We start from the raw sequence: 16,392 nt of genomic DNA on the forward strand, positions 1-16,392 counted from the left end.
CCAAATCCCCCCCCACATCAATGACCCCCCCCAAAATGCCCCCCCATCATTGACCCCCCCAATCAATGACCCCCACCAAAATGCCCCCCCAAATCCCCCCCCATCATTGACCCCCCCAATCAATGACCCCCCCAAAATGACCCCCCCAAAATCCCCCCCCAATTCCCCCCCCCCATCATTGCCCCCCCCCCAATCACTGCCCCCCCACTGACTGTTTTTTTATGCCCCCCCCCCCCCCAATTTTGTGCCCCCCCCTCAGTTGGTGGATGAGCGCCGGGAGCCGCACAAATGGCACCGCAAAAAGGTGGGGGGGGGGGGGGGCAAAAATGGGGCAAAAAAGGGCGGAAATGGGCAAAAATGGGGCGGAAATGGGCGGAAATGGGCAAAAATGGGGCAAAATTGGGCAGAAATGGGCAAAAATGGGGCAGAAATGGGGAAAAATGGGGCAGAAATGGGGTAAAATTGGGCGGAAATGGGCAAAAATGGGGCAGAAATGGGCGGAAATGAGTGAAAATGTGGCAGAAATGGGGAAAAATGGGGCAGAAATGGGCAAAAATGGGCGGAAATGGGCAAAAATGGGCAAAAATGGGGCAGAAATGGGTGAAAATGGGGCAAAATTGGGCGGAAATGGGGAGAAATGGGGATAAATGGGGCAAAATTGGGCGGAAATGGGCAAAAATGGGGCAGAAATGGGGCAAAATGGGGCAGAAATGGGCAAAAAATGGGGCAGAAATGGGCAAAAATGGGGCAGAAATGGGGCAGAAATGGGCAAAAATGGGGCAGAATTGGGCGGAAATGGGCTAAAATGGGGCAGAAATGGGTGAAAATGGGGCAAAAAAGGGCAGAAATGGGTGAAAATGGGGCAGAAATGGGGCAAAAAAGGACAGAAATGGGCAGAAATGGGGAAAAATGGGGCAGAAATGGGGCAAAATTGGGCGGAAATGGGCAAAAATGGGGCAGAAATGGGGCAAAATTGGGCGGAAATGGGCAAAAATGGGGCAAAAAAGGGCGGAAATGGGCAAAAATGGGGCAAAAAAGGGCGGAAATGGGTGAAAATGGGGCAAAAAAGGGCAGAAATAGGCAAAAATGGGGCAGAAATGGGGAGAAATGGGGCAAAAATGGGGCAGAAATGAGCAAAAATGTGGCAAAATTGGGGCAAAAAAGAGCAGAAATGGGCAAAAATGGGGCAGAAATGGGCAGAAATGGGTGAAAATGGGCAGAAATGGGGCAAAAATGGGGCAAAAAAGGGCAGAAATGGGCAAAAATGGGGAGAAATGGGCAAAAATGGGGCAGAAATGGGGCATAAATGGGCAAAAAATTGGGCAGAAATGGGGCAAAATTGGGGCAAAAAAGAGCAGAAATGGGCAAAAATGGGGCAGAAATGGGTGAAAATGGGGTAAAATTGGGCAGAAATGGGGCAAAAAAGGGCAGAAATGGGCAAAAATGGGGAGAATTGGGCAAAAATGGGGCAGAAATGGGGCATAAATGGGCAAAAATGGGGCAGAAATGGGCAAAAATGGGGCAGAAATGGGTGAAAATGGGGCAAAAAAAGGGTAATTTTGGGGGTATTTTGAGTGGGAAAATGTCCAATTTGGGGGAATTTTGGGTGGAAAACATCCAATTTTGGGTTATTTTTGGGGTATTTGGAGTGGGAAAACGTCCAATTTTGGGTTATTTTGGGTGGAAAACGTCCAATTTTGGGTTATTTTGGGGGTATTTTGAGTAGGAAAATGTCCAAATTTGGGGTATTTTGGGTGGAAAAGTCCAATTTTGGGTTATTTTGGGGGTATTTTGAGTAGAAAAACGTCCAATTTTGGGGTATTTTGAGTGGGAAAACGTCCAATTTTGGGTTATTTTGGGGGTATTTGGAGTGGGAAAATGTCCAATTTGGGGGAATTTTGGGTGGAAAACGTCCAATTTTGGGTTATTTTGAGCATATTTTGAGTAGGAAAATGTCCAAATTTGGGGTATTTTGGGTGGAAAAGTCCAATTTTGGGTTATTTTGGGGGTATTTTGAGTGGGAAAACATCCAATTTGGGGCATATTTTGGGGTCTTGGAGGTGAAAATGTCCAATTTTGGGTCTCCATTTTGGGTTAAAATCCACCTTAAAGGGATTTAAAGGGGCCTTAAAGGGGTTTAATGGGGTTTTGGGGGGCCTTAACGGGGATTAATGGGGTCTGGGGGGGGTTTAATGGGTTTAATGGGTTCTGGGGGGGCTTAATGGGGACTGAGGGGGGTCTTAAAGGGATTTAATGGGGTTTTGGGGGGCATGGGAGGGTTTAATGGGGTGTGGGGGGGGCTTAAAGGGGTTTAATGGGGTGTGGGGGGGGCTTAAAGGGGTTTAATGGGATGTGGGGGGGGCTTAAAGGGGTTTAATGGGGACTGAGGGGGGTCTTAAAGGAATTTAATGGGGTTTTGGGGGGCATGGGAGGGTTTAATGGGGTGTGGGGGGGCTTAAAGGGGTTTAATGGGATCTGAGGGGGGGGTCTTAAAGGGATTTAATGGGGTTTTGGGGGGCATGGGAGGGTTTAATGGGGTCTGAGGGGGGGCTTAAAGGGGTTTAATGGGGTCTGAGGGGGGGCTTAAAGGAGTTTAATGGGGTTTTTTTTGGCCCCCCCCCCCTTTCATTTTTGGCCTGGAAAACCCCCCTTTTCACTTCCAAACCTCTCCCCCCATTTTTGGGTTTAAAACCCCCCCTTTTTGTGTACTTTACATTAAGGCCGTGGGGGGAGGGGGGGGGTCCGAATTTGGGGTTGAAATCCCCCATTTCTGACCCCCCCCCCCCCCTCAAAATTTGCCCAAATTTGGGTTCATTTCAGCTCTTTTTTTTTCCTTCTCTTTCCCACAGAGTTTCCTGCCGACCCCCCCCCACCTCCGCCCCCCCCCTCCTCCTCCCCCCCCAACCCCCCCCCCACCCACCCATTGGGGTCCCACCCCTAATTTAGGGGGGGGTCCCCAAAAACCTTCCGGGGGGGGTTGGGCCCAAACCTGAGGCCTCCTTTGGCCCTTCATCGCCATTGAGGACGAACGAAAAGAAGTTGGGGGGGGGGGGGTAAAAAAAAAGAGGAAAAAACCCCAAAATCGAGCAAAAATACGTCAAAAAAATGATGGATTTCAGCGCCCCCCCCCCTTAACATCCCTTCAACCCCCCCCCCCCTTTTTGTTTTAATTTTAAATAGAAAAAAAAACCTCAAAAACCCCCAAAAATATTTTGGGGGGACCCCCCCCCCCCCCTCCCCCTCCAACCCCCCCCCCCTTTTTTTTTTTCCTTATTTTCGGTCGTATTTTTGTTAATTTTTTGTTAATTTCTGTCCGGGATTATTATTTTTTTTTGGGGGGGGGGGGAACCGGAAAGAGGGGGGGGGGGGAAACGGTATTTATATAAATATGTAAAATGTGTCATAATTTTGGGGGGGGGGGGGGTGGAGGGGATGGGGGGGGGGGATGGGAGGAGGATTTTGGGGTGTGGGGGGGGGGGGGGGCGTTGGTGATGGGGGGGGGGCGTCGAATTAAAAATGGGGATTTTTTTGGGGGGGGGGGGGGGGGAAAAAAAAGGTGATTTTTCGGGGCACGGGGAGCGAAGCGGGGGGGGGCCCGGAGTCGGTGAGTTTCTTTTCGTTTTTTTTCTTTTTTTTTAATAAAATGAGGTGAAACGTCGCGATTTTGGGGTTTTTTTTTTTTATCTTTTTTTTTTTTTGGGGGGGGGGGGGGGGGGGGGGTTTGAGGTATTTCTCCACAGAGAGCCAAAATGGCGGCGGCGGCGGCGGCTTCGCGGCCCACTTCCGCCTCCCGCCGAACCCCTTTTCTTTCCACGGCGCATGCGCGGAGCCCGCACTGCGGGCACCGCGCAGGCGCCCTCTCCGCTCCGCCCGTACTTCCGCCAGCTCTCCGGCGTCACTTCCGGTCAGGTGGCGGCACCGCGCATGCGCGGCGCCCCCACTTCCGGCGCCTCGCGGCGGCCCTCCCTGAGGCGATTAAAACGGGTTTTATTTCTCATCCTCCGCTCCGCGGCTCCGCGACGGCGGCACTTTTGCGTCCCCCCTCCCACGGTCGCTTTTTTTTTCCTTTAAAATCGGGTTAAAATCCGTCGAGCGGCGACCCCGAGGCCCTCCGGCGGCATAAAACCGAACTCTTCCGCCGGAAGAGCTCAATATTCCCTCTCTTTCCTCCCCTCATCCCTTTTCTCCTCCTCATGGCGTAATTTCTGGTCATTCTTAAACCCCCGAGCGCCATTTTTTGCCTCAAAGCCGCACTTAAAACCGCTGAGGGCGGCCTGTGAGCACTCCCACGCGATTTAAGGCGTTTCCCCGCAGCTATACCCGCATTTTCCCTCCCAGTGCCTCCTTCTGGCTCTCTCAGGATGAGCTTTTGTGTCTCTCACGCCTCTTTTTGGGTCAAAAAGAGCTGAAATTGGGCCCGCGCGCACCGCGCATGCGCAGGCCGCCTCCTCGCCCCGCCCCCCGGCGACGCAGACCGGAAATCCCGCCCTTTCCCTTCCGCTTCCCGCCGTCCCCCGGAAGCGGAAGTGCCGTTGGGACTCGCGCGCCGGCGGAAGCGCTTCCGGGGTCGCCGTGAGGAGGAGGAGGAGGAGGAGGCGGAGGAAGAAGACGAAGAAGAGGAGGAGGGGGAGAAAGGAGGCGGAGAGCGGCGCTGCGGGGGGGGGAGGAGGAGGAGGAGGAGGAGGCGGCGGAGGGAGGAGGAGGAGGAGGAGGAGGGAGAGGGGCCCCCAATGGCGCTCAGCCTCGACCGCGATGCGTATTACCGGCGGCTGCGGCGGCTCTACGGGGCCTGGCAGGTAAAGGGGGGGGGGGGTGAGGCCTTTTGGGGGGGGGGTTGGGGGGGTCTTAAAGGGGTACGGAGGCCCTGGGGGGCCGTTAAGGGGGTCACGTGGGCGGCCGGGAGGGGGGAGGGGGGGGGGTTGGGGGCTTAATGGGGTCCGGGGGGGGGTCTTATAGGGGTTTAATGGGGTTTTGGGGAGGGGGTTGTGGGGTTTAATGGGGTTTGGGGGGGGTTTAATGGGGTGTGGGGGGGCCTTAATGGGGTTTAATGGGGTTTGGGGGGGATTTAATGGGGTCTGGGGGGGTCTTAAAGGGGTTTAATGGGGTTTTGGGGGGTCTTAAAGGTGTTTAATGGGGTTTTGGGGGGTCTTAATAGGGTCTGGGGGGTCTTAAAGGGGTCCTAAAGTGGTCTGGGGGGGGTTAAAGGGGCTTAATGGGGTTTTGGGGGGCATGGGAGGGTTTAATGGGGTGTGGAGGGGCCTTAAAGGGGTTTAATGGGGTTTTGGGGGGCTTTAAAGGGGATTAATGGGGTGTGGGGGGTCTGAAAGGGTTTTAATGGGGTTTTGGGGGGTATGAGAGGGTTTAATGGGGTGTGGGAGGGCCTTAAAGGGGTTTAATGGGGTTTTGGGGGGCTTTAAAGGGGATTAATTGGGTGTGGGGGTCTTAAAGGGTTTTAATGGGGTTTTGGGGAGGGGGTTGTGGGGTTTAATGGGGTGTGGGGGTGTTGAAGGGGGTCCTAAAGTGGTTTGGGGGGGGGTCTTAAGGCGGTATGGGGCCCGGGGGGCCGTTAAGGGGGTCACGTGGGCGGCCGGGAGGGGGGAGGGGGGGGTTGGGGGCTTAATGGGGTCCGGGGGGGGTCTTATAGGGGTTTAATGGGGTGTGGGGGGGGGATTGAAAGGGGTTTAATGGGGTCTGGGGCGGGCTTAATGGGGTTTATTGGGGTCTGGGGGGGATCTTAAAGGGGTTTAATGGGGTCTGGGGGGGCCTTGAGGGGGTCTGGGGGGGGTCTTAAAGGGGTTTAATGGGGTTTTGGGGGGCTTTAAAGGGGTTTAATGGGGTTTTGGGGGGTCTTAAAGGGGTCTAATGGGGTCTGGGGGGGCTTAATGGGGTCTGAGGAGGGGTTGAAAGAGATTTAATGGGGTTTTGGGGGGCATGGAAGGGCTTAATGGGGTCTGGGGGGGCCTTAAAGGGGTTTAGTGGGATCTGGGGGCGTCTTGAAGGGGTTTAATGGGGTTTTGGGGGGGCTTAAATGGGATTAATTGGGTGTGGGGGGGGCTTAAAGGGGTTTAATGGGGTCTGGGGGGGGTCTTATAGGGGTTTAATGGGGTCTGGGGGGGCCTTAAGGGGGTTTATTGGGGTCTGGGGAGGATCTTAAAGGGGTTTTAATGGGGTCTGGGGGGGCCTTGAGGGGGTCTGGGGGGGGTCTTAAAGGGGTTTAATGGGGTTTTGGGGGGGTCTTAAAGGGGTTTAATGGAGTCTGGGGGGGTCTTAAAGGGGTTTAATGGGGTTTTGGGGGGTCTTAAAGGGGCTTAATGGGGTCTGGGGGGGCTTAATGGGGTCTGAGGAGGGGTTGAAAGAGATTTAATGGGGTTTTAGGGGGCATGGAAGGGTTTAATGGGGTGTGGGGGGGCCTTAAAGGGGTTTATTCGGGTCTGGGGGGGTTTAAAGGGGTTTAATGGGGTTTTGGGGAGGGGGTTGTGAGTTTTAATGGGGTGTGGGGGTGTTGAAGGGGGTCCTAAAGTGGTTTGGGGGGGTCTTAAAGGGGTACGGGGGCCGGGGGGGCCGTTAAGGGGGTCACGTGGGCGGCCGGGAGGGATGAGGGGGGGGAGTTGGGGGCTTAATGGGGTCTGGGGGGGTCTTATAGGGGTTTAATGGGGTCTGGGGGGGTCTTAAAGCGGTTTAATGGGGTCTGGGGGGGGCTTAAGGGGGTTTAATGGGGTCTGGGGGGTTCTTAAAGGGGTTTAATGGGGTTTTGGGGGGGTCTTGAAGGGTTTTATTGGGGTTTTGGGGGGTCTTAAAGGGGTTTAATGGGGTCTGGGGGGGCTTAATGGTGTCTGAGGAGGGGTTGAAAGAGATTTAATGGGGTTTTATGGGGCATGGAAGGGTTTAATGGGGTCTGGGGGGGTCTTGAAGGGGTTTAATGGGGTTTTGGGGGATCTTAAAGGGGTTTAATGGGGTGTGAGGGGGCCTTAAAGGGGTTTAATGGGGTCTGGGGGGGCTTAATGGGGTCTGAGGAGGGGTTGGAAGAGGTTTAATGGGGTTTTGGGGGGCATGGAAGGGCTTAATGGGGTGTGGGGGGGCCTTAAAGGGGTTTAATGGGGTCTGGGGGGGCCTTGAAGGGGTCTGGGGGGGTCTTAAAGGGGCTTAATGGGGTTTTGGGGGGTCTTAAAGGGGTCTAATGGGGTCTGGGGGCGCTTAATGGGGTCTGAGGAGGGGTTGAAAGAGATTTAATGGGGTTTTGGGGGGCATGGAAGGGCTTAATGGGGTGTGGGGGGGCCTTAAAGGGGTTTAGTGGGGTCTGGGGGCATCTTGAAGGGGTTTAATGGGGTCTGGGGGGGTCTTAAAGGGGTTTAATGGGGTTTTGGGGGGTCTTAAAGGGGTTTAATGGGGTCTGGGGGGGCTTAATGGGGTCTCAGGAGGGGTTGAAAGAGATTTAATGGGGTTTTGGGGGGCCTGGGAGGGTTTAATGGGGTGTGGGGGGGCCTTAAAGGGGTTTATTGGGGTCTGGGGGGGTTTAAAGGGATTTAATGGGGTTTTGGGGAGGGGGTTGTGAGTTTTAATGGGGTGTGGGGGTGTTGAAGGGGGTCCTAAAGTGGTTTGGGGGGGTCTTAAAGGGGTACGGGGGCCGGGGGGGCCGTTAAGGGGGTCACGTGGGCGGCCGGGAGGGGGGAGGGGGGGGGTTGGGGGTTTAATGGGGTCTGGGGGGGGTCTTATAGGGGTTTAATGGGGTCTGGGGGGGGATTGAAAGGGGTTTATTGGGGTCTGGGGGGGCCTTAAGGGGGTTTAATGGGGTCTGGGGGGGCCTTGAAGGGGTCTGGAGAGGTCTTAAAGGGGTTTAATGGGGTTTTGGGGGGGTCTTAAAGGGGTTTATTGGGGCTTTGGGGGGTCTTAAAGGGGTTTAATGGGGTCTGGGGGGGCTTAATGGGGTCTGAGGAGGGGTTGAAAGAGATTTAATGGGGTTTTTTGGGGCATGGAAGGGTTTAATGGGGTCTGGGGGGGTCTTGAAGGGGTTTAATGGGGTTTTGGGGGATCTTAAATGGGTTTAATGGGGTGTGAGGGGGCCTTAAAGGGGTTTAATGGGGTCTGGGGGGGCTTAATGGGGTCTGAGGAGGGGTTGGGAGGGGTTTAATGGGGTTTTGGGGGGTCTTAAAGGGGTTTAATGGGGTCTGGGGGGGACTTAATGGGGTCTGAGGGGGGATTGAAAGGGGTTTAATGGGGTTTTGGGGGGGCTTAAAGGGGATTAATTGGGTGTGGGGGGGGCTTAAAGGGGTTTAATGGGGTCTGGGGGGGGCTTAATGGGGTCTGAGGGGGGCTTTAAAGGGGTTTAACGGGGTTTTGGGGGGCCTGGGAGGGTTTAAAGGGGTCTGGGGGGGTCTTAAAGGGGTTTAATGGGGTTTTGGGGGGTCTTAATGGGGTCTGGGGGGGCCTTAATGGGGTCTGGGGGGGGGTTTAAAGGGGTTTATTGGGGTTTTGGGGGGGGTTTAAAGGGTTTTAATGGGGTTTTGGGGAGGGGGTTGTGGGTTTTAATGGGGTGTGGGGGTGGTGAAGGGGGTCCTAAAGTGGTTTGGGGGGGTCTTAAAGGGGTACGGGGGCCGGGGGGGCCGTTAAGGGGGTCACGTGGGCGGCCGGGAGGGGGGAGGGGGGGGGTTGGGGGTTTAATGGGGTCCGGGGGGGGTCTTATAGGGGCTTAATGGGGTTTTGGGGAGGGGGTTGTGGGGTTTATTGGGGTCTGGGGGGGCCTTAAAGGGGTTTAATGGGGTCTGGGGGGGATCTTAAAGGGGTTTAATGGGGTCTGGGGGGGCCTTGAGGGGGTCTGGGGGCGTCTTAAAGGGGTTTAATGGGGTTTTGGGGGGTCTTGAAGGGGTTTAATGGGGTCTGGGGGGGCTTAATGGGGTCTGAGGAGGGGTTGAAAGAGATTTAATGGGGTTTTGGGGGGCCTGGGAGGGTTTAATGGGGTGTGGGGGGCCTTAATGGGGTTTAATGGGGTCTGGGGGGGGATTGAAAGTGGTTTAATGGGGTCTGGGGGGGCCTTAAGGGGGTTTATTGGGGTGTGAGGGGGCCTTAAAGGGGTTTAATGGGGTCTGGGGGGGACTTAATGGGGTTTGAGGGGGGATTGAAAGGGGTTTAATGGGGTTTTGGGGGGCATGGGAGGGTTTAATGGGGTGTGGGGGGGCCTTAAAGGGTTTTATTGGGGTTTTGGGGGGGCTTAAAAGGGATTAATTGGGTGTGGGGGGGGCTTAAAGGGGTTTAATGGGGTCTGGGGGGGACTTAATGAGGTCTGAGGGGGGATTGAAAGGGGCTTAATGGGGTTTTGGGGAGCATGGAAGGGTTGAATGGGGTTTTAGGGGGGTCTTAAAGGGGCTTAATGGGGTGTGGGGGGGTCTTAAAGGGGCTTAATGGGGTTTTGGGGGGCATGGGAGGGTTTAATGGGGTGTGGAGGGGCCTTAAAGGGTTTTATTGGGGTTTTGGGGGGGGCTTAAAGAGGTTTAATGGGATCTGGGGGGATTTAATGGGATCATAATGGGGTCTGGGGGAGTTTAATGGGGTTGGGGGAGTCATAAGGGGGTCTGGGGGGGTTTAATGGGGTCTGGGGGGGTTTAATGGGGTCTGGGGTGTCATAATGGGGTCTGGGGGGGTTTAATGGGGTCTGGGGTGTCATAATGGGGTCTGGGGTGTCATAATGGGGTCTGGGGGGGTTTAATGGGGTCATAATGGGGTCTGTGGGGTCATAATGGGGTCTGATGGGGTTTAATGGGGTCTGGGGGGGTCATAATGGGGTCTGGGGGGTCATAATGGGGTCTGGTGGTGTTTAATGGGGTCATAATGGGGTCTGAGGGGGTTTAATGGGGTCATAATGGGGTCTGGGGGGGTTTAATGGGGTTGGGGGAGTCATAATGGGGTCTGGGGGGAGTTTAATGGGGTCTGGGGGGGGTTTAATGGGGTCTGGGGGGTCATAATGGGATCTGGGGGGGCTTAATGGGGTCATAATGGGGTCTGGGGGGTCATAATGGGGTCATAATGGGGTCTGGGAGGTCATAATGGGGTCTGAGAGGGTTTAATGGGATCATAATGGGATCTGGGGGGGTTTAATGGGGTCTGGGGGGTCATAATGGGGTCTGGGGGGGTTAAATGGGGTCATAATGGGGTCTGGGGGGTCATAATGGGGTCTGAGAGGGTTTAATGGGGTCATAATGGGATCTGAGGGGGTTTAATGTGGTTATAATGGGGTCTGGGGGAGTTTAATGGGGTCTGGGGGGTCATAATGGGATCTGGGGGGGTTTAATGGGGTCATAATGGGGTCTGGGGGGGTTTAATGGGGTTGGGGGAGTCATAATGGGGTCTGGGGGAGTTTAATGGGGTCTGGGGGGTCATAATGGGGTTTAATGGGGTCATAATGGGGTCTGGGGGGGTTTAATGGGGTCATAATGGGGTCTCGGGGGTCATAATGGGGTCTGGGGGGTCATAATGGGGTTTGGGGGGGTTAAATGGGGTCATAATGGGGTGTGGAAAGGTCATAATGGGGTCATAATGGGGTCTGGGGGGGTTTAATGGGGTTGGGGGAATCATAATGGGGTCTGGGGGGGTTTAATGGGGTCTGGGGGGGGTTTAGTGGGGTCCGAGGGGGTCATAATGGGGTCTGGGGGGGTTTAATGGGGTCATAATGGGATCTGGGGGGGTTTAATGGGGTCATAATGGGGTCTGGGGGGGTTTAATGGGATCATAATGGGGTCTGGGGGGGTTTAATGGGGTCATAATGGGGTCTGGGGGGTCATAATGGGATCTGGGGGGGTTTAATGGGGTCATAATGGGGTCTGAGGGGGTTTAATGGGATCATAATGGGGTCTGGGGGGTCATAATGGGGTCTGGGGGGTTTAATGGGGTCATAATGGGGTCTGGGGGGTCATAATGGGGTCTGGGGGGTTTAATGGGGTCATAATGGGGTCTGGGGGGGTCATAATGGGGTCTGGGGGGGTTGTAATGGCGTCTGAGGGGGTTTAATGGGGTCATAATGGGATCTGGGGGGGTTTAATGGGGTCATAATGGGATCTGAGGGGGTCATAATGGGGTCTGGGGGGTCATAATGGGGTCTGGGGGGTTAAATGGGGTCATAATGGGGTCTGGGGGGTCATAATGGGGTCTGAGGGGGTTTAATGGGGTCATAATGGGATCTGGGGGGGTTTAATGTGGTTATAATGGGGTCTGGGGGAGTTTAATGGGGTCTGGGGGGTCATGATGGGGTCTGGGGGGGTTTGATGGGGTCATAATGGGGTCATAATGGGGTCTGGGGGGGTTTAATGGGGTTGGGGGAGTCATAATGGGGTCTGGGGGGTCATAATGGGGTCTGAGGGGGTTTAATGGGGTCATAATGGGATCTGGGGGGGTTTAATGGGGTCATAATGGGGTCTGGGGGGTCATAATGGGGTCTGTTGGGGTTTAATGGGATCTGGGGGGGTCATAATGGGGTCTGGGGGGGTTTAATGGGGTCATAATGGGGTCTGGGGGGGTCATAATGGGGTCTGGGGGGTTTAATGGGATCATAATGGGGTCTGGGGTGTCATATTGGGGTCTGAGGGGGTTTAATGGGGTCTGGGGGAGTTTAATGGGATCATAATGGGGTCTCGGGGGTCATAATGGGGTCTGGGGGGTCATAATGGGGTTTGGGGGGATTAAATGGGGTCATAATGGGGTCTGGAAAGGTCATAATGGGGTCATAATGGGGTCTGGGGGGGTTTAATGGGGTTGGGGGAATCATAATGGGGTCTGGGGGGGTTTAATGGGGTCTGGGGGGGGTTTAGTGGGGTCCGAGGGGGTCATAATGGGGTCTGGGGGGGTTTAATGGGGTCATAATGGGATCTGGGGGGGTTTAATGGGGTCATAATGGGGTCTGGGGGGGTTTAATGGGATCATAATGGGGTCTGGGGGGGTTTAATGGGGTCATAATGGGGTCTGGGGGGTCATAATTGGGTCTGGGGGGTTTAATGGGGTCATAATGGGACCTGGGGGGGTTTAATGGGATCTGGGGGGGTTTTTATGGGTTCCCGGTGGGATTTCGGGGCGAATTCGGGTCCTTTTGGGGGTGGGTGACATCGGTGGGTGTATCGGGGAACCCCAAAAAGTCCCTTTTTTGCCCCCCAAGAAAGGGGAGGAGGAGTTGGGGTCGGTGGACGCCATCGTGGTGGCCGTGGGGGTGGACGAAGAGATCGTCTACGCCAAATCCACCGCCCTGCAGGTGGGCAGCACCCAAAAACGCCCCGATTGCACCCAAAACGGGGGGTCCCCCCCCCCCCCCGTCCCCCCCTCCATTCGCCCTTCTCGGCCCCAAATCTGCCCGTTTTCACCCCAAATTTGGCCCTTTTTGACCCCAAGTTCCCCGGTTTGGGCCCCGAATTGGCCCTTTTTGGACCCAAACTGTCCCTTTTTGACCCAAATCCTTCATTTTTAGCCACCAAATGTCCCTTTTTTCGCCCCAAACTGTCCCTTTTTCGCCCCAAACTGTCCCTCTTTTGACCCAAACTGTCCCTCTTTTGACCCAAACTGTCCCTCTTTTGACCCAAATTGTCCCTTTTTCGCCCCAAATTGTCCCTTTTTCGCCCCAAATTGTCCCTTTTTCGCCCCAAATTGTCCCTTTTTTGGACCCAAATCCTTCACTTTTAGTCCCCAAATGTTCCTTTTTTGACCCAATTTCCGCTTTTTTAGCCCCAAACTGTCCCTTTTTGGACCCAAACTGTCCCTTTTTGGACCCAAATTGTCCCTTTTTCGCCCCAAACTGTCCTTTTTTTCCCCCCAAATTGTCCCTTTCTTGACCCGAATTGTCTCTTTTTGGACCCAAATTGTCCCTTTTTGGACCCAAATTGTCCTTTTTTGCCCCAAATTGTTCCTTTTTCGCCCCAAACTGTCCCTTTTTGGCCCCAAATTGTCCCTTTCTCGACCCAATTTCCCCTTTTTTAGCCCCAAATTGTCCCTTTTTTAGCCCCAAATTGTCCCTTTTTTAGCCCCAAATTGTCCCTTTTTGGACCCAAATTGTCCCTTTTTGGACCCAAATTGTCCCTTTTTGGACCCAAATTGTCCCTTTTTGACCCCAAACTCTTTCTTTTTGGGCTCAAACTGTCCCTTTTTCGCCCCAAACTGTCCCTTTTTCGCCCCAAACTGTCCCTTTTTCGCCCCAAACTGTCCCTTTTTCGCCCCAAATTGTCCCTTTTTGGACCCAAACTGCCCCTTTTTTGACCCAAATTCCGTTTTTTTCGCCCCAAATTGTCCCTTTTTGGACCCAAACTGTCCCTTTTTGACCCAAATCCTTCATTTTTAGCCCCGAATTGTCCCTTTCTTGACCCGAATTGTTCCTTTTTGGACCCAAATTGTTCCTTTTTGGACCCAAATTGTTCCTTTTTGGACCCAAATTGTCCCTTTTTGACCCCAAATTCTTTCTTTTTGGGCTCAAACTGTCCCTTTTTGGACCCAAACTGTCCCTTTTTTGACCCAAACTGTCCCTTTTTGACCCAAATCCTTCATTTTTAGCCCCAAACTGTCCCTTTTTCACCCCAAACTGTCCCTTTTTGGACCCAAACTGTCCCTTTTTGGCCCCAAATTGCCCTTTTTTTGACCCAATTTCCCCTTTTTTAGCCCCAAATTGTCCCTTTTTCCCCCCAAACTGTCCCTTTTTGGACCCAAATTGTCCCTTTTTGGACCCAAACTGTCCCTCTTTTGACCCAAATCCTTCATTTTTAGCCTGAAATTGTCCCTTTTTGGACCCGAATTGTCCCTTTTTGGACCCAAATTGTCCCTTTTTGGACCCAAATTGTCCCTTTTTTGACCCCAAATTGTCCCTTTTTGGACCCAAACTGTCCCTCTTTTGACCCAAATCCTTCATTTTTAGTCCCGAATTGTTCCTTTTTTGACCCAAATTGTCCCCTTTTGGCCCCAAATTGTCCCCTTTTGGCCCCAAATTGTCCCTTTTTGGACCCAAATTGTCCCTTTTTCGCCCCAAATTGTCCCTTTTTGGACCCAAACTGTCCCTTTTTGACCCAAATCCCTCATTTTTAGCCCCAAACTGTCCCTTTTTGGACCCAAACTGTCCCTTTTTTGACCCAAATCCTTCATTTTTCGCCCCAAATTGTCCCTTTTTTGCCCCAAACTGTCCCTTTTTTGCCCCAAACTGTCCCTTTTTTGCCCCAAACTGTCCCTTTTTGGACCCAAACTGTCCCTCTTTTGACCCAAATCCTTCATTTTTAGTCCCGAATTGTTCCTTTTTTGACCCAAATTGTCCCCTTTTGGCCCCAAATTGTCCCATTTTGGCCCCAAATTGTCCCTTTTTGGACCCAAATTGTCCCTTTTTCGCCCCAAATTGTCCCTTTTTGGACCCAAACTGTCCCTTTTTGACCCAAATCCCTCATTTTTAGCCCCAAACTGTCCCTTTTTGGACCCAAACTGTCCCTTTTTGGACCCAAACTGTCCCTCTTTTGACCCAAATCCTTCATTTTTAGCCCCGAATTGTTCCTTTTTTGACCCAAATTGTCCCTTTTTTGACCCAAATTGTCCCCTTTTGGCCCCAAATTGTCCCCTTTTGGCCCCAAATTGTCCCCTTTTGGCCCCAAATTGTTCCTTTTTGGCCCCAAATTGTCCCTTTTTGGACCCAAATTGCCCCTTTTTGACCCAAATCCTTCGTTTTTAGCCCCAAAGTGTCCCTTTTTCACCCCAAACTGTCCCTTTTTGGACCCAAACTGTCCCTTTTTGGCCCCAAATTGCCCCTTTTTGACCCAATTTCCCCTTTTTTAGCCCCAAATTGTTCCTTTTTGGCCCCAAATTGTTCCTTTTTGGCCCCAAATTGTCCCTTTTTGGACCCAAACTGTCCCTTTTTGACCCAAATCCTTCATTTTTAGCCTCAAACTGTCCCTTTTTGGACCCAAATTGTCCCTTTTTGGACCCAAATTGTCCCTTTTTGGACCCAAATTATCCCTTTTCGGACCCCAATTCCTCTTTTTTAGCCCCAAATGGTCCCTTTTTGGACCCAAATTGTCCCTTTTTTGACCCAAATTCCCCTTTTTTAGTCCCAAATTCTTCCTTTTTCCCCCTAAATTCCCCCTTCTTTGACCCAAATTCCCCCTTTCTGGCCCCAAATTCTCCCTTTTTTCACCCACAATCCCCCCCACCCCCCCCAACTCCTCTTTTTTCTCTCTCTTTGCCCAAAATCCCCCTTTTTCACCCCAAAACGCCCATTGAGCTTCACACTGACCCAAACATCCCCAAATCCCCCCCAAAACCCCCATAAATCCCCCCCAAAAACCCTATAAACCCCCCCAAACCCCCCCAGGACCCCCATTTTGATCTCTCTTTGCCCAAAATCCCCTTTTTTCACCCCAAAATCCCCTTTTTTCACCCCAAAACCCCCATTAACTCCCCCAAATCCCCCATCATTTCATACCCAAAACCACCATCGTCGCGCTTCATTTTCCCCCCCAAAACCCCCATATATCCCCCCCAAAACCCCCATAAAACCCCCCCAAAACCCCTATAAACCCCCCAGGACCCCCATTTTGATCTCTCTTTGCCCAAAATCCCCTTTTTTCACCCCAAAACCCCCTTTAACTCCCCCAAATCTTCCATCATCTCATTCCAAAAACCTCCATCGCCGCCCATCAATTTCGCCCCCAAAACCCCCATAAATCCCCCCCAAAACCCCCATAAAACCCCCCGAAAACCCCCATAAACCCCCCCAGGACCCCCATTTTGATCTCTCTTTGCCCAAAATCCCCTTTTTTCACCCCAAAACCCCCTTTAACTCCCCCAAATCTTCCATCATCTCATTCCAAAAACCTCCATCGCCGCCCATCAATTTCCCCCCCAAAACCCCCATAAATCCCCCCCAAAACCCCCATAAATCCCCCCCAAAACCCCCATAAACCCCCCCAGGACCCCCATTTTGATCTCTCTTTGCCCAAAATCCCCTTTTTTCACCCCAAAACCCACATTAACTTCCCTAAATCCCCATTAACTCCCCCATATCTCCCATCATCTCGTTCCCAAAGCCACCATCATTGCGCTTCATTTTCCCCCCCAAAACCCCCACAAATGCCCCCCAAAACCCCCATAGATCCCCCCCAAACCCCCCCAGGACCCCCATTTTGATCTCTCTTTGCCCAAAATCCCCTTTTTTCACCCCAAAATCCCCTTTTTTCACCCCAAAACCCCCATTAACTCCCCCAAATCCCCCATCATTTCATACCCAAAACCTCCTTCGTCGCCCTTCATTTTCCCCCCCAAACGCCCCCCAAAACCCCCATAAAACCCCCCCAAAACCCCTATAAACCCCCCCAGGACCCCCATTTTGATCTCTCTTTGCCCAAAATCCCCTTTTTTCGCCCCAAAACCCCCATTAACTTCCCTAAATCCCCATTA

The 16,392-nt window shown here is 53.1% G+C and overlaps 2 protein-coding genes across 2 annotated transcripts in view; both read left to right on the forward strand.

Moving 5' to 3' along the window:
* LOC100857358 (chromodomain-helicase-DNA-binding protein 8-like) overlaps positions 1–4,576 on the forward strand; it is a 129,196-nt gene extending 124,620 nt beyond the window's left edge. Inside the window, exons 33-34 of the mRNA XM_046906033.1 lie at positions 260–304; positions 4,361–4,576. Coding sequence (XP_046761989.1) covers positions 260–304; positions 4,361–4,576 — 261 coding nt within the window. The remainder of the gene's footprint in view (positions 1–259; positions 305–4,360) is intronic.
* SUPT16H (SPT16 homolog, facilitates chromatin remodeling subunit) overlaps positions 3,903–16,392 on the forward strand; it is a 101,596-nt gene continuing 89,106 nt past the window's right edge. Inside the window, exons 1-2 of the mRNA XM_040656815.2 lie at positions 3,903–4,796; positions 12,137–12,229. Of these exons, the coding sequence (XP_040512749.1) occupies positions 4,731–4,796; positions 12,137–12,229 (159 nt within the window). The 5' untranslated portion in view covers positions 3,903–4,730. The remainder of the gene's footprint in view (positions 4,797–12,136; positions 12,230–16,392) is intronic.

Source organism: Gallus gallus (assembly GCF_016699485.2).
Source record: "Gallus gallus isolate bGalGal1 chromosome 35 unlocalized genomic scaffold, bGalGal1.mat.broiler.GRCg7b 35_unloc1, whole genome shotgun sequence".
In the NCBI taxonomy this organism is placed as follows: domain Eukaryota; kingdom Metazoa; phylum Chordata; class Aves; order Galliformes; family Phasianidae; genus Gallus; species Gallus gallus.